This window comes from Entelurus aequoreus, linkage group LG02 (assembly GCF_033978785.1).
Source record: "Entelurus aequoreus isolate RoL-2023_Sb linkage group LG02, RoL_Eaeq_v1.1, whole genome shotgun sequence".
In the NCBI taxonomy this organism is placed as follows: domain Eukaryota; kingdom Metazoa; phylum Chordata; class Actinopteri; order Syngnathiformes; family Syngnathidae; genus Entelurus; species Entelurus aequoreus.
This window is the reverse complement of record NC_084732.1, coordinates 54,903,085-54,927,132: the sequence shown is the minus strand read 5'-3', so window position 1 is coordinate 54,927,132 and position 24,048 is coordinate 54,903,085. Positions and strand designations below refer to the sequence as shown.

The 24,048-nt window shown below is 39.3% G+C and overlaps 1 protein-coding gene across 1 annotated transcript in view; it reads right to left on the bottom strand.

Annotated features, from left to right (window-relative positions):
• The window catches only part of myef2 (myelin expression factor 2), a 35,668-nt gene extending 12,775 nt beyond the window's left edge, over nucleotides 1–22,893 (bottom strand). Inside the window, exons 1-10 of the mRNA XM_062029323.1 lie at nucleotides 22,705–22,893; nucleotides 19,351–19,550; nucleotides 18,597–18,649; nucleotides 17,836–17,843; nucleotides 17,654–17,747; nucleotides 15,383–15,565; nucleotides 15,122–15,275; nucleotides 14,981–15,030; nucleotides 14,848–14,908; nucleotides 1,799–1,900 (exon numbers count right to left, since the gene is read on the bottom strand). Of these exons, the coding sequence (XP_061885307.1) occupies nucleotides 1,799–1,900; nucleotides 14,848–14,908; nucleotides 14,981–15,030; nucleotides 15,122–15,275; nucleotides 15,383–15,565; nucleotides 17,654–17,747; nucleotides 17,836–17,843; nucleotides 18,597–18,649; nucleotides 19,351–19,550; nucleotides 22,705–22,814 (1,015 nt within the window). The 5' untranslated portion in view covers nucleotides 22,815–22,893. The remainder of the gene's footprint in view (nucleotides 1–1,798; nucleotides 1,901–14,847; nucleotides 14,909–14,980; nucleotides 15,031–15,121; nucleotides 15,276–15,382; nucleotides 15,566–17,653; nucleotides 17,748–17,835; nucleotides 17,844–18,596; nucleotides 18,650–19,350; nucleotides 19,551–22,704) is intronic.
• Nucleotides 22,894–24,048: the final 1,155 nt, after the last annotated feature.

The window sequence follows — 24,048 nt, the reverse complement described above, 5'->3', positions numbered from 1 at the left end:
CTTTTTTTAACTAAAAAAATTACCTATTTACAAAATGTAACAATTGACAGAACAGCTCAAAATAAACAGAAAACTGCAACTATGGTAACTAATAACTTTCAGAACAATATTTTAAGGATGTTTAGTAAAGTGTTGCAGGTTGACAATGCTCTGCTACATGCTGGGACTTTAAAGACAAAATACATTTTAGGTCACCGACATATGTACATTTAGTATATGAACACGGTCTATTAACATAATAAACGAACATGCCTGATTTTTTCAAATGTTGTATTTCATTATTGTGATGTTAGCCTTTATCTGCTAGCTGTGGTTAATCGCCAATAATAACACGACCAACATTCTTGCAGGCCACAATAACATCAGTCATGAGTTTGAAACTGAAGATTTGTTAACCTGTCTGAATTTAACATACAGATCAGTATGTCAAGCTTTATGACACTTGTCCAAATTTGACCTACAAGACTTCTTGACCACCATGCTTATCGAAAACCTTGGACTTTCCTTCGGTTAAGATTAGGGCTGCACAATTAATACAATTTTTATCGTGATCACGATTTTGGCCGCCACGATTACATGAGGGTGATCATCGGCAATATTAACATTTAAAAAACAGATTTAATTTGCATTTCAAACCAAGCATGTTGGCAACCAACCACCAAGGGGCAACCGATAGACAGTGGACTCATGTTAGAGCGAGTAAGAGTGAGTGACAACAGAGGTTCAATGTAGATCAGCCAGTAGCTCCCGAAATTATATATATATAAAAAAAATTATTATTACATCAGTGCCCTCCCCTCCCGCAGATTACCAACAGGCACACATATTAACCCGGAAACACGACCGCACATCTCTCTTTTGTCCAGGCACTCCCGCTCGTTTCCCGAAACCCCGAAATGCACCTGCGCGGATGAACCAAAAACCAACGCCACAATGAGTTGCACGGAAAAGCTGCGTTAGTGTGCACATCCCAACAAATTAGCGCGTTGCGGATACACGTTAAGCATTAACAACACTTCACTTCTTTTCTCAACCACAATCGTTTCAGTGCGTTGTAAAGCTGGTTGCTAACAGAGCGGGCTACCCGCCACCGGCACTACAAACAGCTGCAAAAGCAGGGGTGCCCAAAATACAGACAACCATAACATAAACCGTACACCAAGGGTTCCCGTATTCGTCCACCTCTCATAGACTCGACAAAATAACAAATGTAATAGCGTTTTATTTGGCCAAAGACATATGTTCTATATATATTGTGAGCAGTACAATGAACGTGTTCCTTTGTACGTGCCTTTTGTGCATAATCTGATTTTTTTCACTTGTTTGCACTTCATAATCGCACTCCGCGATGGCATATTTATTTTAATTAGCCCTTTGTACATTTTATTCTATATTAATGAATAGTTTTTTATAGTTTTCTTTTTTAAATGAAAGCCACATTTACATTGTTTGTTTAAAATATAAAGTGCAATAAAATATGTTTTATTAAGAGTAAATAATTGTGATTTCAATATTGATGAAAATAATCGTGATTATTATTTTGGCCATTTAGGTGCAGCCCTAGATAAGATCAACTTTATTTATCCCACAATGAGGAAAATCTGTGCTTGCAGTGCATATTTTACATAGAGTAACAAAAGTAAATCGTTAATGAAAATTATACATTATCATATCCGGACACAAAGTTTGAGTATCAATACTTTTGACAACCCTACTCAACATACGTAAATACACCATAAATAAACATCTTGATCAGAAAACTCTGACTAAATCGACACATTATTTATCAGTGACTGACCTCCTGCGCCCATGCTGCCCATACTTCCTCCGCTGTTCAGATTGTTTGCATTAATAGGTTGCCCTCCTGGTCCCAGTCCCATGCCAACACCAGATAGACCACCTGTGGACAAAAGAGTAAAAGCAAAGTTAAATTGGCTGACAGCCACTATGCCTTCTTGCCATTCAGCACCCAACTTACAAGAAAGAAAAACACCCTGCTATTTTAAACCAGACCTGCTCAAGGAGTTTAAAGATAATATAGTTAACCAGCCCCCTGTCGTGCCCATACAGATAAGTAGACGCACAAAGCTGCTTGGCTTGTTGGCAATTATTAGCGGAGTCAAAACCTCCCACTTAGCGCAAACCAATGCAACTGAAATTACTGAATTTTGTAACAAATTGCTACAAATTGTGTTTGATATTTAACAATGTGTGTTTTACCTGCTCCATGTCTTATCCGTTTAGTTTCAGTCATAGTATTTTTTTTGGTATTTACTAATGATTGTATTTTTCTTGTCAGTAAAGCAATATATTGTATTCTAACCTAATCCTAGATTATGGATCGAGATACAGTCGCGATCTAAAGTTTACATACACTTGTAAAGAACAATGTCATGGCTGTTTTGAGTTTCCAATAATTTCTACAACACTTATTTTTTTGTGATATAGTGATTGGAGCACATACTTGTTGGTCACAAAAAACATTCATGAAGTTTGGTTCTTTTATGAATTTATTATGGGTCTTCTGAAGGTAGGAGGCCACGGGGAAGACCCAGGACACGTTGGGTAGACTATGTCTCCCGGCTGGCCTGGGAACGCCTCGGGATCCCACGGGATGAGCTGGACGAAGTGGCAGGGGAGAGGAAAGTCTGGGCTTCCCTGCTTAGGCTGCTGCCCCGGCGACCCAACCTCAGATAAGCGGAAGAAGATGGATGGATATATCGTATTTTCCGCACTATAAGGCGCACCTAAAAACCACAAATTTTCTCATAAACTGACAGTGCGCCTTATAATCCGGTGCGCCTTATATATGGATTAATATTAATATTCATTTTCATAAAGTTTAGGTCTCGCAACTACGGTAAACAGCCGCCATCTTTTTTCCCCGTAGAAGAAGAAGCGTGCGGTGCATGCTGGGATTTGTGACATTTCATTTCCATTTGTGTGTTTATGTAAAGACCCCAAAATGGCTCCTTTTAAGTGTGTTGTCTGTCTAATTATAAATAATGCAGACGAGGCGTGTTGGCTGAGTTCTCAACATTTACTCACAGCGTGCTCATAACCACATTCTAACTGCCGGCATGGCGACCTACCGCACATGCTCGTCATTCCCGTTGCATGCTGGGTAGTGTAGTTGTTATAATCCCTAGCTCATGACAGAGACAAGCTTACGCGCTTAATTCAATACTCGCCGTCATTCCGGGTGGATTGACAAAAGAACTCCAGCCGCTAGATATTGGTGTCAACAGGGCATTTGAAGCTAGACTGCTAACTGCGTGGGAACAGTGGATGACAGAAGGCGAACACACGTTCACCAAGACGGCGCCTGACGACATGCGCCACTATCTGCCAGTGGATTGTAAATGCCTGGGCTGATTCAGTCCCAACTGTGGTCGGAGCATTCAGGACGGCAGGAATTGTCACTGAACTGCTAAACAGCAGCGACACTGACTCGATTAATGACGACTTTGACGAGACGGAGCCGGCCATTTTGGATGCCGTATTCGCCCCACTGTTTCATTCGGACACTGAAGAAGAAGAATTCGAGGGATTCGTGGATGAGGAATAACTTCATAAAGTGAGCTTTACATGTTTATTTTGTGTGTTGTGTTGTGTGACATTAACATTTGAGCAACGTTGAGTTATTCATATATTGTTATTGCTCTGCACTATTTCGAGTGTTACTACATTGTGATAGCGCTAACGTTTGATTTACGTAACACGAGTAAATCATCTGTTTATTCATTTTGGGAGTGAACACAGTTGTCAGAACGCTGGTTTCTAATCTAATAATAAAGTTTGACTGACCTGACTGTTTTGTTGACATAGGTGCGCTTTATAATCCAGTGCGCCTTATATATGAACAAAATTTTGAAATGTGCCATTCATTGAAGGTGCGCCTTATAATGCAGAAAATACTGTGTATATATATACACGCACACATACATGTGTGTGTGTGTGTATATATATATATATATATATATACATATATATATATATATATATATATATATATATATATATGTATATATATATATATATATATATATATATATATATATATATATTAGGGCTGCAACAACTAATCGATTAAAATCAATTATAAAAATAGTTGGCGATTAATTTAGTCATTGATTCGTTGGATCTATGCTGTGCGCATGCGCAGAGACAATTTTTTTTTTTATAAACCTTTATTTATAAACTGCAACATGTACAAACAGCTGAGAAACAATAATCAAAATAAGTATGGTGCCAGTATGCCGTTTTTTTTTTTCCAATAAAATACTGGAAAGGATAGAAATGTAGTTTGTCTCTTTTATCCGATTATTGATTGAAGTAATAATTGACAGATTAATCGATTATCAAATTAATCGTTAGTTGCAGCCCTAATAATATATATGTACATACATACACATATACTGTATACATACATATATTGGTATATACATATACACATATGTATATACATACATATATGTATATACTGTACATACAGTTTGTATATACATATATAAGTATATACATATATATGTATGTATGTATATACACATACACACACATATATATACATATATGTATATATATACACATATACACACACATATATACACACACACACATATACATACATACATATATATACACACACACACATACATATATACATACATACATATCTATATATATATATATATATATATATATATCTATATATATATATATATATATATATATATATATATATATATATAGATATATATATATATATATATATATATATATATACAATCAAGAAAATAAGTATTTGAACACCCTGCTATTTTGCAAGTTCTCCCACTTAGAAATCATGGAGGGGTCTGAAATTTTCATGGTAGGTGCATGTGCACTGTATGAGAGATAACCTAAAAAGAAAACATCCAGAAATCACAATCTATGATTTTTTTAACAATTTATTTGTGTGATAAAGCTGAAAATAAGTATTTGAACACCAACATTAATATTTGGTAGAGTAGCCTTTGTTTGCAATTACAGAGGTCAAACGTTTCCTGTAGTTCTTCACCAGGTTTGCACAGACTGCAGGAGGGATTTTCGCCCACTCCTCCACACAGATCTTCTCTAGATCAGTCAGGTTTCTGGGCTGTCGCTGAGTAACAAAGACTTTCAGCTCCCTCCAAAGATTTTCAATTGGATTTAGATCTGGAGACTGGCTTGGCCACTCCAGAACCTTGATATGGTTCTTACGAAGCCACCTCTTGGTTTTCCTGGCTGTGTGCTTTGGGTCATTGTCATGTTGGAAGATCCAGCCACAACTCATCTTCAATGATCTGACTGAGGGAAGGTTTCTGGCCAAAATCTCACAATACATGGCTGCAGTCATCCTCTCCTTAATACAGTACAGTCGTCCTGTCCCATGAGCAGAAAAACACCCCCAAAGCATGATGCTACCACCCCCATGCTTCACAGTAGGGATGGTGTTCTTGGTATGGTACGCATCATTCTTCTTCCTCCAAACACCCATAGTGGAATTATGACCAAAAAGGTCAATTTTGGTCTCATCTGTCCACAAAGCTTTCTCCCATGACTCCTCTGGATCATCCAAATGGTCATTGGCAAACTTAAGACGGGCCTTAACATGTGCTGGTTTAAGCAGGGGAACCTTCCGTGCCATGCATGATATCAAACCATGGAAACAGTGGTCCCAGCTCTTTTCAGGTCATTGACCAAGTCCTGCCGTGTAGTCCTGGGCTGATTCCTTACCTTTCTTAGCATCATTGAGACCCCACGAGGTGATATCTTGCATGGGGCTCCACTCCGATTGAGATTGACCGTCATGTTTAGCTTCTTCCATTTTCTAATGATTGCTCTAACAGTGGACCTTTTTTCCCCAAGCTGCTTGGCAATTTCTCCGTAGCCCTTTCCATCCTTGTGGAGTACAATTTTGTCTCTGGTTTCTTTGGACAGCTCTTTGCTCTTAGCCATGCTGAATGTTTGGGTCTTACTGATTGTATGGGGTGGACAGGTGTCTTTATGCAGCTAACAACCTCACACAGGTGCATCTGATTCAGGATAATACAGTGGAGTGGAGGACTTTTAAAGGTGGACTAACAGGTCTTTGAGGGTCAGAATTCTAGCTGATAGACAGGTGTTCAAATACTTATTTTCAGCTGTATCCCACGAATAAGTTGTTAAAAAATCATGGATTGTGATTTCTGGATTTTTCTTTTTAGGTTATCTCTCATACAGTGGACATGCACCTACCGTGAAAATTTCAGACGAACTTGCAAAATAGCAGGGTGTTCAAATACTTATTTTCTTGACTGTATGTATGTATATATATATATATATATATATATATATATATATATATATATATATATATATATATATATATATGTATGTGTGGGAAAAAATCTCTACAGGCCTGTTTCATGAGGGGTTACCTCAATCCTCAGGAGATTTTAATGGAAGCATTCACATACCATGGTTTATATAGGGCACAGAGCGGGTGTGTACAGGCAGGCGTGGGGGCGTGGTGATTAGCTCATGTGTTACCTAGGAGGTGTTTCCTTCTGTGACGGCATGCTGATACAATTTCGCTGCGCTTAACAAGCGCAGCGAAATTGTATCAGCAGTAACACACAAATTAAATGAATCGTATTATCCGCGCGCTTCTTCTTCTACGGGGGCGGGTGCTCACCTTGGAGGTTGCTTACAGTAGAAGAAGAAGCGCTTCCTCTTCTATGGGGGCGGTTGCTTACCGTAGAAGAAGAAGCGCTTGTTAAGCGCAGCGATATTGTATCAGCATGCCGTCACAGAAGGAAACACCTCCTAGGTAACACATGAGCTAATCACCACGCCCCCACGCCTGCCTGTACACACCCGCTCTGTGCCCTATATAAACCATGGTATGTGAATGCTTCCATTAAAATCTCCTGAGGATTGAGATAACCCCTCATGAAACAGGCCTGTAGAGATGAAATAGTCTTGTGATTTTTTTCCCACACATACATATTACGCTCTACCACGGTATCGAGCACTATTTTTTTGGATAATCTAATTAAGACATATATACATATATACATATGTGTATGTATATATATATATATATATATATATATATATATATATATATATATATATATATATATATACATACACATATGTATATAAATATATTCGTACATACATACACATATGTATATACATATATTTGTACATACATACATACACATATGTATATACATATATTCGTATATACATATACACGTATATGTATGTACATACATATATATGCATATACATGTATATCCATATACACGTAAATGTACAGTATATACATACATATAAACCGTATTTTCCGCACTATAAGGCGCACCTAAAAACCTCCAATTTTGTCAAAAGCTGACAGTGCGCCTTATAATCCGGATATAGATTATGGACAAATATTGAGCCACAACAAACTTAATTTTCATAAAGTTTAGGTCTCGCAACTACGGTAAACAGCCGCGATCTTTTTCCCCCCGTAGAAGAAGCGCGCGGTGCATGCTGGGATATATGACGTTTCATTTCCATTTGTGTGTTTATGTAAAGACCCCAAAATGGCTCCTATTAAGTGTGTTGTCTGTCTAATTATAAATAATGCAGACGAGGCGTGTTGGCTGAGTTCTCAAAGTTTACTCGCAGCGTGCTCATAACCACATTCTAACTGCCGGCATGGCGAGTCTTGGCGACATACAACAACGCTTCTCAGGGCTACCGCGCATGCTCGTCACTCCCGTTGCATGCTGGGTAGTGTAGTTGTTATATTCCCTAGCCTAGCTCATAACATCACATTAAGAGACACGCTTACGCGCTTAATTCAATACTCGCCGTCATTCCGGGTGGATTGACAAAAGAACTCCAGCCGCTAGATATTGGTGTCAACAGGGCATTCGAAGCTAAACTGCGAAGGGAACAGTGGATGACAGAAGGCGAACACACGTTCACCAAGACGGAGACAGCGCCGGACGACATACGCCACTATCTGCCAGTGGATCGTAAATGCCTGGGCTGATTCAGTCTCAACCGTGGTCCGAGCTTTCAGGAAGGCAGGAATTGTCACTGAACTGCTAAACAGCAGCGACACTCACTCCATTAATGACGACTTTGACGAGACGGAGCCGGCCATTTTGGATGCCGTATTAGCCCAACTGTTTTATTCGGACACTGAAGAAGAATTCGAGGGATTCGTGGATGAGAAATAACTTCATAAAGTGAGCTTTACATGTTTATTTTGTGTGTTGTGTGACATTAACGTTTGAGCAACGTTGAGTTATTGATATATTGTTATTGCTCTGCACTATTTCGAGTGTTACTATATATTGTGATAGCGCTAACGTTTGATTTACGTAACACGAGTAAATCATCTGTTTATTCATTTTGGGAGTGAACAGAGTTGTCAGAACGCTGGTTTGTAATCTAATAATAAAGTTTGACTGACCTGACTGTTTTGTTGACATAGGTGCGCCTTATAATCCAGTGCGCCTTATATATGAACAAAATTTTGAAATATGCCATTCATTGAAGGTGCGCCTTATAATCCGGTGCGCCTTACAGTGCGGAAAATACGGTATGTATATACATGTATATACATATATGTATATACATATATGTATATATATACACATACATACCGTATTTTCCGCACCATAAGGCGCCCCGTGTTATAAGCCGCACCTTCAATGAACAGCATATTTCAAAACTTTGTTTACCTATTAGCCGCACCGGGGTTATTAGCCGCACCTACGCTGCGCTAAAGGGAATGTCAAAAAAACAGTCAGATGGAGGTCAGTCAAACTTTAATATATTAAAAACCAGCGTTCTAACAACTCTGTTCACTCCCAAAATGTAATGTGCAATCATGTAACGTGCAAATGTGCAATCACAAAAATAGTAACACTCAAAATAGTGCAGAGCAGAGCAATAGCAACATCAATAACTCAACGTTGCTCGAACGATAATGTCACACAACACACAAAATAAACATTTAAAGCTCACTTTCTGAAGTTATTCTTCATCCATAAATCCCTCGAATTCTTCTTCAGTGTCTGAATTAAAAAGTTGGGCGAACACGGCATCCAAATTAGCTGGCTCCGTCTCGTCGAAGTCATCAGAGTCAGTGTCGCTGTTGTTGTCCAGCAGTTCCGTGAATCCTGGCTTCCGGAAAGCTCGGACCACAGTTGAGACCGATATATCCGCCCAGGCATTTACAATCCACCGGCAGGTGTTGGCAGATGTTGTCCGGCGCTGTCTCCCTGTTTTAGTGAAGGTGTGCTCGCCTTCGGTCATCCATTGTTCCCACGCCGTTCGCAGTCGAGCTTTAAATGCCCTGTTTACACCAATATCCAGTGGTTGGAGTTCTTTGGTTAATCCACCCGGAATGACGGCGAGTGTTGAATTAGTGTGTTTCACTTGTTTTTTTACACCATCAGTGATGTGGGCACGCATGGAGTCGTAAATCAACAAGGACGGAGCTGCGTGAAAAAAGCCACCCGGTCTCTTCACATACACTTCTTTCAACCACTCGCTCATCTTTTCCTCATCCATCCATCCCTTCGAGTTAGCCTTTATGATAATGCCGGCTGGAAAGTTCTCTTTTGGCAAGGTCTTCCTTTTGAATATAACCATGGGTGGAAGTTTCTGTCCATTAGCATGGCAAGCTAGGACCACTGTGAAAGACGACTTCTCATGCCCTGTGGTGCGAATATTTACCGTACAAGCTCCTGTTTTATCCACGGTGCAGTTCACAGGAATATCAAAAGTGAGGGGAACCTCGTCCATGTTGATGATGTGCTCTGGCCGGATCTTTTTTTCAGCTATCTTGTTTTTACAATATGCGTGAAAAGTAGCCAGCTTTTCTTGAAAGTCTTTTGGTAGTTGCTGTGAAATAGTAGTCCGTGTGCGGATGGAGAGATTGCGTCTTTTCATGAATCGAAAACACCAAGAAGCACCACCTTTAAAATCATCCAAGTGAAGTTCGCTTGCTAGCGCTGTTGCCTTCATGCGAATAGTGATGGTACTAACACTTCTCCTTGCTGCTCTCTGCTCAACAACCCACTGTTCGAGTTTGTCCTCCAACTGTAGCCATCTTGCTTTGTTCCCTCCAAAACTCTGTTTTGTCTTCTTTACTTGGCGCAGGTCATCTTGTTGCTTCCTCCACCTACGCACCATTGATTCATTTATGTTCAATTCTCTCGCTGCTGCTCTATTTCCGTGTTCTTCTGCGTGACTTATTGCCTTGAGTTTAAAGTCTGCGTTGAACGCGTGTCTCTTTGTAGGAGCCATTTTGTGGTCGTCTTTACAGTAACACACAAATTAAATGAATCGTATTATCCGCGCGCTTCTTCTTCTACGGGGGCGGGTGCTCACCTTGGAGGTTGCTTACAGTAGAAGAAGAAGTGCTTCCTCTTCTATGGGGGAGGTTGCTTACCATAGAAGAAGAAGCGCTTCCTCTTTTACGGGGAAAAAAGATGGCGGCTGTTTACCGTAGTTGCGAGACCTAAACTTTATGAAAACGAATATTAATATTAATCCATACAAAAGCCGCACCAGGTTATTAGCCGCGCTGTCAGCTTTTGAGAAAAATTGTGGTTTTTAGGTGCGGCTTATGGTGCGGAAAATACGGTACATACATATATGTATGTATATATATGTATGTATGTATGTATATATACATATACACACACATACATACATATATATGTATATACATGTATATACATATACACGTATATGTATATACATACATATATATGTATATACATACATATATATGTATATAAATGTATATACCAGTGACGTGCAGTCACTGGAGGCAGTGTCTCACGTGCCATCATGGAAAGAAAAAATATGTAAAAAGAAAAAAAAATAATTAAATTGTTATATGTATCCAGTGATTATACTATAAAGTTATTTTGCATTTAACTTCACCAGTTTTAGATTATTTTTATTCAAAATCGCTGAATTTTCACATTTGCCATTCAAATACTGAGAAGAGACTTGCTGTGATCAGCAGCCAGTTGAGGCACGTCACTGCGTTGTGCCTCAACATGGATTGCGGACTCGGCTAACTGCTGACCGTATTGCTATATGAATTATATAATACATTTCCATAGTTTAGCTAGCTGAGGTATATAATGTACAGTGTATTTTGTCAACAACTGTATGTGTGTAACGTATTTCTTGTGCTGAGCAATCATAAAACTGCTGCGAAGACGCACTGGCTGAGGCTCACAGTAATCCCGTCTCCTGGTGGTAGAGAATGCACACCCTGACGGGAGTGTTATATCAACTAAAGCCCACACTTAAACTTTCCACGTGCAAGATTGAATTTATTTTTAAAAAGTTATTTAATAAAAAGCCAAAAAGTGCAAAAACAATAATGTTCGTGTTGGAGGAGTTGTGAATGACTGCAGGGCCACAACATTAGGTACACCTGCAGACTGCAGCACTGATTTCATATTTCATTCATTCACAACTCCTCCAACACAAACATTATTGTTTTTGCACTTTTTGGCTTCTTATTAAATAACTTTTTTAAATAGATTCAATCTTGCACGTGGAAACTTTAAGTGTGGGCTTTAGTTGATATAACACTCGCGTCAGGGGGTGCATTCTACGGCGGGGGTGCATTAATCCAGCACAACAGCGGCGCATGGACTTCATTTTAAGTAAAGGTAAGACCATAATAACGTTTTTTTTATTAAATGTGCTTTTTTGTGTGCTACAGTTTGTATGTGTAAAGTTAAGGTTGAGTTAAAGTACCAATGATTGTCACACACACACACTAGGTGTAATGAAATGTGTCCTCTGCATTTGACCCATCCCCTTGATCACCCCCTGGGAGGTGAGGGGAGGGGAGCAGTGGGCAGCAGCGGCGCCGCGCCCGGGAATAATTTTTGGTGATTTAACCCCCAATTCCAACCCTTGATGCTGAGTGCCTAACAGGGAAGAATGCTGGTATGAGCTTTTAAACATAACCTGTTAACTGCTGCCAATCAAATGGTGAATAAGATACTCTTTAGGGTTCATATGTTTGTAAATCTGACTGTGATGAAGTCAGTGCCTCACCAGCCATGAACCTCACCGCACGTCACTGGTATATACATATATGTATATAAGCATACACATATATGTATGTATATATATATACATATACACGTACACACATACTGTATATATACACATATATACACACACACGTATATATACACATATATATATACACTTGGGCTGCAACTAACGATGAATCTGTCGATTATTACTTCGATTAATCGATTAATAATCGGATAAAAGAGACAAACTACATTTTACAAGTATTGTATTGGAAAAAAACAGCATACTGGTACCATATGTGCCCTTCATTCACTAAATGTGTTACAAAAAAGATCAATTAGAATAATACATAATGTTGGATATAGAGAACATACAAACCCTTTATTTATTAAATAACAATTATTGAAATTCACCGATTTAGTGCATTTCCCAACAGCTAAAACTATGTATAAAGCAAACTATAACCTGCTACCCAAGAATGTACAATTCTTCTCAACAAAAGAGGAGATATATAACCTTAGAGGAAATTATGGAATGGATTAACTAAAGAAATCAAACAAAGCACCAATATGATTCAGTTTAAAGGCCTACTGAAATGAAATTATCTTATTTTAACAGGGATAGCAGGTCCATTCTATGTGTCATACTTGATCATTTTGCGATATTGCCATATTTTTGCTGAAAGGATTTAGTAGAGAACATCGATGATAAAGTTTGCAACTTTTGGTCGCTGATAAAAAAAGCCTTGCCTGTACCGGAAGTAGCGTGACGTCACAGGTTGAAGAGCACCTCACATCTGCACATTGTTTACACCAGCAGCGAGAGCGATTCGGACCGAGAAAGCGACGATTACCCCATTAATTTGAGCGAGGATGAAAGATTTGTGGATGAGAAACGTGAGAGTGAAGGATTAGAGTGCAGTGCAGGACATATCTTTTTTCGCTCTGACCGTAACTTAGGTACAAGGGCTCATTGGATTCCACACTTTCTCCTTTTTCTATTGTGGATCACGGATTTGTATTTAGAACCACCTCGGATACTGTATCCTCTTGAAAATGAGAATCGAGAACGCGAAATGGACATTCACAGTGACTTTTATCTCCACGACAATACATCGGCGAAGCACTTTAGCTACGGAGCTAACGTTATAGCATCGTGTTTAACTGCAGATAGAAACAGAAGAAATAAGCCCCTGACTGGAAGGATAGACAGAAGATCAACAATACTATTATTACTTCTATTATCAGGAGACACCGAACCAAACCCTGGACCTGCAACCACACGGTTAATGCTGTCCAGCCTGGCGAAGCCTAGCAATGCTGTTGCTAACGACACCATTGAAGCTAACTTAGCTACAGGACCTCAGCAGAGCTATGCTAAAAACATTAGCTCTCCACCTACGCCAGCGCTCATCATCACCCGTGCTCACCTGCGTTCCAGCGATCGACGGCGCGACGGAGGACTTCAGATCATCAGTGCGGTCGGCGGCTAGCGTCGGATAGCGCGTCTGCTATCCAACTCAAAGGCCTCCTGGTTGTGTTGCTGTAGCCAGCCGCTAATACACCAATCCCACCTACAGCTTTCTTCTTTGCTGTCTCCATTGTTAATTGAACAAATTGCAAAAGATTCACCAACACAGATGTCCAGAATACTGTGGAATTATGTGGTGAAAACAGACAACTTAAGCTGGCCACCGTGCTATTCCAAAATGTCTGCTTCAACCCGTGACGTCACGTGCAAACGTTATCATACCGAGATGTTTTCAGCCGGATATTTCCCGGGAAATTTGAACTTGCACTTTATAAGTTAACCCGGCCGTATTGGCATGTGTTGCAATGTTAAGATTTCATCATTGATATATAAACTATCAGACTGCGTGGTCGGTAGTAGTGGGTTTCAGTAAGCCTTTAAGAGACTGTTCAAACTACAAGTTTTCACAAAGTACACAGAACAAGAATTATGATGAACATCTTGAACCCTTTTTTTCGTTTTTTATTGAGACAAAGATTATTTATGTATTTAATATTAGTTTGCTTACTATGGTATATTATTTATTTGTTCACTGTTCTGTTACAGAGAACAAGGAAATTGGATAAAATTGCCATGGTATGAAAAGGGGTAGGATTAAATAAGCTTTGCTTCTTCCTACTCCTTTTCGGACTTCCTGTAATGAAACAACTGGAATTGTGTGATGCATTACATTGTATCGTATGCATGTTCGAAATAATCTGAAACTGAACGAAACTAATGAAAAAAAATTTAAGGCAGCTGTTTTGCTGTAACTCATTGGACTGGAGGTATAGATAGCTGAACTTGTACTTTTAGTTTTAGACATTTATAGACAATTTGGCTATGGCATATTATAAGGAGCTGTTTGAAACATTTACACAACTGCTTTCAGGGCAGTAACATTCCAATTGGGTTTTAAACATTATATACTGCTGTCTTACGGCTTATAGCATGTAATGACAAACTAAACCCGCACGCAACAAGCCCTTTAGTTTGTGTTTTAACTATTTCTAGCATAACAACATGACTGCAAATTGTCTGTTAGTTCTCTGGGACTGCAACTAGCTACACTATTTATGGACACGGTTCTTAAATGCAGTATGTTAATTCACAGAGGGACTTGCATTTTCAAATAAGATTGACTGTTTTTCTTTTAGCTGTGTATAGTCATTAATATAAATGTCTATCTATCTCTGGGTTCTTGTATGCAAACATGAGTTTCAGCCACAATGTTAGCACACTCACGTGGTAGCTGAGGTGTTTTTTCAACTTGTCGAATATCTTCAGGGGGCAGGGATTTTTCATCCTGTCAAAGCAAAACATCCATCCATTTATTAAATGCCAATCTATTAAGTTATATTAAACAGAAACACCTCACCATTTTCACATGCATCTGTCTGTCAAAGAGCATCTGTCCATTAAACATTGCTGGATGCTGAGTCAAGGAGAACGTCAATTTAAAATTAAACATGTATTGATTTTTGTACTTGCAGTTTTTGTGTTGACGCTTAAAGGATACATATGGCCTGTACAGCCTCCAGTGGCTGCTCAAAAGTAACGGTACCCATGCCACGGCTCTTGCCGTCTTTGTCCTCCTTTACGTCAGACCGTTTTACCATACCTGCCATGCTAAACACTTCCTTTAGCTTCTTCCAGCCCACCTTGAAATCAAGCTATAAAACAAAATGACATCAATAAAAAAACACTAATATTCTGTATTATACTGGAAGGATTTTAGTAGGTCTGTATTAATGTGTTATTAACATTAAATTGTCCTCACATTGGCCACAAACACTGTAGATCCTAGTCGACCCATTTGCAGTGCATGCTTGATTTCATGTGGAATGTTGGGATTGTTGGCGATTGAGGGGGGGATATTTATTACACCAGGTCCCAATTCCTGCCCCCGAACTCCTTCTCCCATGCGCTGCAGCACACGTCGCACATGTTCTCCATCGGTGTCCTTGAATGAGAAGCAGATAAAAGATTACTTATCATTTTAAACTGTACTGCAGAGATGCTATAAAGATAAACAAGATAGACAAATGATAGCTTCTGCTACTGCAACAGGATGATGTAAAATATTAAAAACCTTAAAGTCGATTTGATATTAATTATGCTGTCCTACTATATGGATATATATGACCGTACTTGCTAGTTTTCTGTTTATAGCTGGTTACTTGCCGTTGTAACGTGGATCCAGCTAGACTTCTGTTAATGTGTAAAAAGGCACATTCTTCTGTTTCTATAATAAATATTCAAGCTAGCTTAGCATTTAGCATGGCTTTTCATCTTCTCTAGCTCAGTGTATGCGTAGCATGTGTCGGTATTTCTCCTGTCCTCTTGTGAATATGATGCTTGTAAGAGGTATAGTTTATCTTTCGCGATGGATGTAATAGTTCTTAACTGATAGGAGTGGCTACACTCTGTGTATGGCCATACTTTAGTCAGTTGCACAAGCTAATAACCCTTTGCCACCCGGGGGGCTATTCATAAACGGGTGTCGACAGTAAAACCACAAATCAACTTTTTTTTTTTTTTTTTTAAAGGGCCAGCAACTAATTTTCTTGCGTCGTTTACGTCGACTAATCAAGGCAGCACTATACAAAATACATATTAATGTTAACATAACATTTAAAGGCCTACTGAAAGGATTTTTTTTTATTTAAATGGGAATAGCAGATCCATTCTATGTGTCATACTTGATCATTTCGCGATATTGCCATATTTTTGCTGAAAGGATTTAGTAGAGAAAATCGACGATAAAGTTCGCAACTTTTGCTCGCTGATAAAAAAAGCCTTGCCTGTACCGGAAGTAGCGTGACGTCACAGGAGGTAATATTCCTCACAATTCCCCGTTGTTTACAATGGAGCGAGAGAGATTCGGCGCGACAAAGCGACGATTACCCCATTAATTTCAGCGAGGATGAAAGATTTGTGGATGAGGAACGTTAGAGTGAATGACTAGAGAGGCAGTGAAGGACGTATCTTTTTTCGCTCTGACCGTAACTTAGGTACAAGCTGGCTCATTGGATTCCACACTCTCTCCTTTTTCTATTGTGGATCACGGATTTGTATTTTAAACCACCTCGGATACTATATCTTCTTGAAAATGAGAGTCGAGAACACGAAATGGACATTCACAGTGACTTTTATCTCCACGACAATACATCGGTGAAACACTTAGCTACTGAGCTAACGTGATAGCATCGTTCTCAAATGCAGATAGAAACAAAATACATAAATCCCTGACTGGAAGGATAGACAGAAGATCAACAATACTATTAAACCATGGACATGTAACTACACGGTTAATAATTCTCAGCCTGGCAAAGCTTAACAATGCTTTTGCTAACGACGCTGAAGCTAACTTAGCAACCGGACCTCACAGAGCTATGATAAAAACATTAGCGCTCCACCTACGCCAGCCAGCCCTCATCTGCTCATCAACACCCGTGCTCACGACGAAGGACTTCACCCGATCATCCGTGCGGTTGGCGGCTAGCATCGGCTAGGCGTCTGCTATCCAAGTAAGTAGTCCTTGTTGTGTTGCTACAGCCAGCCGCTAATACACCGATCCCACCTACAACGTTCTTCTTTGCAGCCTCCATTGTTCATTAAACAAATTGCAAAAGATTCACCAACACAGATGTCCAGAATACTGTGGAATTATGAGATGAAAACAGAGCTGTTTTGTATTGGATTCAACGGGCTCCGAATACTTCCGTTGCTGTCGTGACGTCACACGCATACGTCATATCCAAAGGAGTTTTTCAACCGGAAGTTTAGCGGGAAATTTAAAATTGCACTTTATAAGTTAACCCGGCCGTATTGGCATGTGTTGCAATTTTAAGATTTCATCATTGATATATAAACTATCAGACTGCGTGGTCGGTAGTAGTGGGTTTCAGTAGGCCTTTAAGGAAACAAAACTGGTATCGGAATAGTATCAGTATCAGCAGAAATTCAAATTCAGGTATTAGATCAGCTATGTAAAATGTGAATCTAAACAAGTACAGTCCATCTTCAATTACCACTGAAGCTTGCTTACCTCCTTGATGTTGAGAGGCCTTCCAAACAGGTCATATTTATTCATGGTTTCTATTGCTTTTTTCACAAACTCTTCATCTTTGAATTCCACCACACTATTTAAGCAAGACAAAGAAGCAGGTCATTATACCAAGAAAATTCAAAATAACCTAAATTTTAAATCTTCAATAAATGTTTTCTTACCCACACCCCTAACCAATGGACATCACAGAGGTTCAGGTTGCACACAAAGTTGCAATGTAAAGGGAGGACAAGAAATAGTTATAAGCAGGACAAGACACTTGAACATCCTAATTCATCTACTGGCTGCTTTCAGTTTGAAATTTATTGTTTTGCAAATATGATATAAATATAAATTTTCAAAATTATATTGATAAGAGATTACTTCAATATATTAAAAAAAATAAAGTGGAATATGCATTTTGTTACTCTTTATGATATTAAATTAAATTTAAAAGTAAAATTTTTGAGCAAAATGGCAGAATGAATCAAAAAATATATTACTTTCATTGAAGCACAGTTATACATATATTATATGCATTTTTGCCATTGAAAAGTAATATGTCAATAAAAATACTACATAAACTCATAAGAGTGTTTTGTTCCTTTGCTGAGCCATTTTGAGGGTCAATCAGACAAATCACACAATCCATATGTCCCTTTGGAAAATAGTCAAACAAACTTTTACACCAATTAAAATGACAACAACAAAAGCAAAAAAAGTGTGCTCTTGGAGTTCATAATGCTACTTTCCAAAAATCAACAAGACATCTCCATTTCAAGTAAATGTCAATCATTATCCACCTATCAAGCTCTAGAAGCAACCTAGAGTACATCCAGTTCTAGTAAGACCCAAAGGATCGGAACCTTCAAAAGCACTTGATTAAGGAGAGCCTGCTGAGGGCATTTAAAACCTCGTGCAGCAAATTGGCCACATCACTTACCCTTGACTTTCCTTCAGCATCCTTAAAGAGCTCCACGTATGTTACCTCACCGACTACATGAGACATACACAGGAAAAAATACCAAAAAAGAACAAAGGAATGTAAATCACCAAGTCATCAAAGTGCCGTGGGCCTTGGCAATGCCGCTAAAACTGGAGATGTCCCATTAATGATATACAGTCAGCCCAGACCAACATCCCACCAGGTACCACCATGCCTTGCTGGGCAGTGACTGAGACACCCAAAGGCCAAGGCCAGACACACAGCTACGTTCAACCTGGGAAATTTGAAAGACTTCAACATTGAGCAGGTGGTCAACAGATTCCATTCATAGCAATTGAGGTTTATGCTGTCTTTCAGGCCTCGAGAAAGTTTTTCAAATAGTTCAGTCAGTTCATTCACATAGACAAGGTTCACTCTGCAACAGATGCAACAAAGTCATACAGTCACGTCATTCTAAAATATATTTGGGTTTAGCGAACAGGGCAAGTGAAATATATCATCATCCTTTTCACATGGATCATCATATCACTAACTCTAGATTAACTTCCACCCGGAAATTTTGAAACGCCATAGCACAAAAGGTTATTTCCTGCTATTTGGGCATATCCAGAAAAAGGTAGAGACTACGGCAGTACTACTACTACTACAACTAGTATTAGAAACATCCATCTGGGAAGGGTATAAGTTACATAATGCTGTGGAAGCAAAAGTAGGTTAAGAAACAAACCTCACCTAAGTCAGTCAGGCTTACCTTTCTCACGCATGAGATCTTTAATTGCCTGCCACTTCATTTCATAGGGAATGTTGCTGATGAACACCTGGTTCCTATGACCACTTCTCTTTTCACCACTGTTTTTGTCTTTGTATGGATGGAAGCGGTTTCCTCTTCTACCTCCAGAAGACTCTTTACCATCATGTTGATCATTAGAGGGCTTGGTTTCCTCAGCATCCCTAAAAAATAAGCAGTAGTTTGTTAACACTTTCAATATCATTTTAACATTTTCTAAATAAGTTTCAGCCTTCGTTAGGTTGTACCGCCATTATTGCACGATCGACGAATGAAGAGCTATGCAAGTCTGTTGTTAATATAAAACGCTTCTATATAAAACAATGACCCGTTTTTAGCCTGCCATCTTGTTGTCACCAAGGTTTTAGTAGGTTTTAAATAGGCTATGTCTACACTAAGCCGGATAACCCCTTAAACGAATAATTATTTAGCCTAAAGCCCGTTTCAGCCACACTATTATTTAAGGTAACCCTCCTTGGATAATGTTTTACACGGGTAAGTGCGCCGTGTATTTCTTGAATCTCCGGCTCTTAGCTTTGTATGGACTCATTGATCGTTTACAAACAGAGTTCGGAGAGGAAGTGAAGTCAGAAAGACCGCGCCCCACACAGGAAGTGATGCCAGAAAGAACGCGCCACAGCCAGCTTCATGACAGCCGGAGCGAACCACTGGAAATATGGAGGTGAGTCATCCAGACATGCCCGTGTTTCTCATTCTTCTACATGCACAGACGCTTGTGGAAATCCCAAATGAATACCTTAAAGGCCTACTGAAACCCACTACTACAGACCACGCAGTCTGATAGTTTATATATCAATGATGAAATCTTAACATTGCAACACATGCCAATACGGCCGGGTTAACTTACAAAGTGCAATTTTAAATTTCCCGGGGAACTTCCGGTTCAAAACGCCTTTGAGGATGACGTATGCGCGTGACGTCAATCGTTGAAACGGAAGTATTCGGACTCCATTGAATCCAATACAAAATAGCTGTTTTCATCTCATTCTGGATGTATTCTGGACATCTGTGTTGGTGAATCTGTTGCAATTTGTTCATTGCATTATGGAGAAAGAAGCTGAGCAAGCAAAGAAGAAAGTCGGTGCGAAGCGGAGTATTTTGCGAGGGAAGTCAGCAACACAACACAGTCAGTGTTTCATTGTTTACATTCCCGAAAGATGCAGTCAAGATCGAAGAACTCGGACAACAGAGACTCTTACCAGGAGGACTTTGACTTCGTTAACAGACGCAGACGCGATACCGTGAGTACGCTTCCAAACATTTGATCGCTTGCTATAACTAGCTCGAGCTAGGAGCTAGCATAACAAACACCTAGGTGTTTGTTATGCGGGATTAATTTGTGGCATATTAAATATAAGCCTGGTTGTGTTGTGGCTAATAGAGTATATACATGTCTTGTGCTTATTTACTGTTGTAGTCATTCCCAGCTGAATATCAGGTCCCACCCGTGCGCTTCCAAACATTTGATTGCTTGCCCGTACGTGCGTGTCATGTACGTAACTTTGGTTAAATATATAAGCTTTATGAACCTTGGGTTAGGTGAACGGTTCTTTGGGCTGAGTGAGTGTGTGTGTTGTGCAGGTGTTTGAGTTGTATTGGCTGGTTATATATACGGGATCCCATCCATATTACCCGCTCGAGCTATAACTAGCTCGAGCTAGTAGCTAGCATAACAAACACCTAGGTGTTTTTATGTGGGAATAATTTGTGGCATATTAAATATAAGCCTGGTTGTGTTGTGGCTTATAGAGTATACCTGTATATATGTCTTGTGTTTATTTACTGTTTTAGTAATTTCCAGCTGAATATCAGGTCACCCCCGGCTCTCACAGCATCTTCCCTATCTGAATCGCTTCCACTCCCCACTAGTCCTTCACTTGCACTTTACTCATCCACAAATCTTTCTTCATCCTCGCTCAAATTAATGGGGAAATCGTCGCTTTCTCTGTCCGAATCTCTCTCACTTCATGCGGCGATCATTGTAAACAATAGGGAACTTTGCGTATATGTTCAATTGACTACGTCACGCTACTTCCGGTAGGGGCAAGCCTTTTTTTATCAGATACCAAAAGTTGCGATCTTTATCGTCGTTGTTCTATACTAAATCCTTTCAGCAAAAATATGGCAATATCGCGAAATGATCAAGTATGACACAGATCTGCTATCCCCGTTTAAATTAAAAAAAATCATTTCAGTAGGCCTTTAAGAGAAAGCGATTGCAGCTATTTTGGATACAACACATCTCAGACGGCAAGCGAACTTTCCAATGTCGAGGTCAGTTGTGATTCTACTTACCCAAAAACTTTGTCCATTTGTCGAAGGATAGTCAACGAAAATGCGGGCTCCAGTGGATGTGATAAAAAAGGCAGCGTGTGCTTTGTATTACCTGGCCGACTGGCAAAGCAGACTGTATCAGTTATTGTCGGCCATGTATGTCGCGGACTCAACATCTGGGTCCAGAGTATATAAAGTCACCAAAAACAAATGGACAATGAAGGTGAAGGCAAAAGAGTAAGGAGTGTCCTGACCAGATATCTAGATTTATTGTTGTAAAATGTTCTTTATCACATTGTTCACGTGTTTAATAAAGATTTGATTAATTTATGATGGCTCAGGTGTGATTCACTACAATAGGGCCCCACAGCACACTGGATTCCAGTTAATTTAAATACCACAACATTGGATATTGTTCAGATAAGTTAAATTTAAGAACTTGCACTCAAATCAACACTGGATGTGACTATGACGTGAGCATTTTCCGCGCATGCGTACTAGGTCGCGTTGCGCCGGCGGACACACGACCATTGTGTGTGTGTGTGGATAAGGTTAGGTGGGATAACCTTAGCCGGCTAAGTATAAACGGGGCTCTAGTAGATCTAAAAAATGTCGCGTGAGCTAGCTAGATGACTGATTAAAATAAACTGACACTGACGGTTGTTACACAATATTAATGATTGTTCTAATCTTTAATTAATTATTTTGATGCATTAAAGCGCTGAATTTGAGAACAAAGACATGTTATCATTGCCCGTTGACCTGTTTTTTGGCGTGCCTTGTGCCACAGCTAATTTTCCTAACCGCCAGATTCGGAGTAAATTGAGTTAGAAAAAACAAGTAATTAATTGTGTAAACCACGAAAAGAATTACACTTGTGTGTTAGCTGGTGTACAGAAGACTGCGCCAAGCATGGCGGCGTTCCTCTGCTAACAATAGCTAACATCACAGGGACTCCATTTTAGCTTAGCTTGGAGCGCTTCATACATTCGGTGTAGAGAAACGTAGATCCCTTTTACTCACGTCTTCACGCCATTTGGTGTTTCTGGAGACGGCTCGTTGCTGTCAGACACTATGGGTACAGCAAGCTCCTCGAGCTTCTGGTTCACATCAACAGAGAGGATATCTTCCATGTTCAGCTTCGTGTTCCCTGCAAAAGACAAGTTGCCTTGACGCAGTTTGAATTAGTCCAGGCGACGTGCTCTCGTCTCGCGAGATTTTGGGACTAGCCAGGCAGAAATAATGCATGCGGTACCGTAGAACAGGCGAGAGAATGCGTGAACATGTAAATATAAATCCATCCATCGATCTAATTCATCCATCCATCCATCATTTTTCTACCGCTTGTCCCTTTTTGAATTATTATTTTTTTTACATGTTTTTAAACTGGTTAATGTCTAATAGACACATTGCTATATTTCAGTGACATAAATTATTAGGGCCCATGCAAGCGTGAGCACTCTATAGTTATTATAATAATAATTATTATTATATTATCATGTTAATATAATAATTAATATAATAATAAACATAATAATAGGATATCGTTTTTGAAGTCAAAATAATCCATAAAGTGACAATGACTGCATTTACAATGCAGGCCAATAAGGCCCAAATCGGATTAAAAAATGTTTTTTAATTCCAGTTCTCAAATCAAATCAAATCAACTTTATTTATAAAGCACATTTAAAATTTACCACAGGGGTAGCCAAAGTGCTGTAAAATGGGCAGGTTAAAAATAATACGAGAACCGAGCAAACACAACACAACACAAACAGAACACGATAAAAAATAAATAAATAAAATATAAAAACATAAAAACAGGTTCACAGCAGGTGTATTATGGGGCGCCATTGCAGGATGGGTATCACTCAGTGTTAAAAGCCATGGAATAAAAGTATGTTTTTAAGAGAGATTTAAAAACAGGAATAGAGGAGGCTTGTCTAACACTCAGAGTTGACAGTTTAAACTGAAAGTAAAATGTGATTTTGTGACTCCAGTGTAAACACGCTTGTGGCCTCAATGTGGCGTTCATGTCACTGACATGTGCAGTGCGATTAAGTGAAAACAAACAAAGTTGACTGGGAAAAAGTCGTTACTACTAAAAAATAGAATAAGAGTCGCCACACCTTAAAAATGAGAGTTTTTCTAAGTATTACAATGTATAAATGGATGTATATAGCGCATACTTGCCAACCTTGAGACCTCCGATTCCGGGAGGTGGGGGGTGGGGGTGTGGTTGGGGTCGGGGGGCGTGGTTAAGAGGGGAGGAGTATATTTACAGCTAGAATTCACCAACTCGAGTATTTCATATATATTTCATATATATATATGTATGAAATACTTCACTTTCAGTGAATTCTAGCT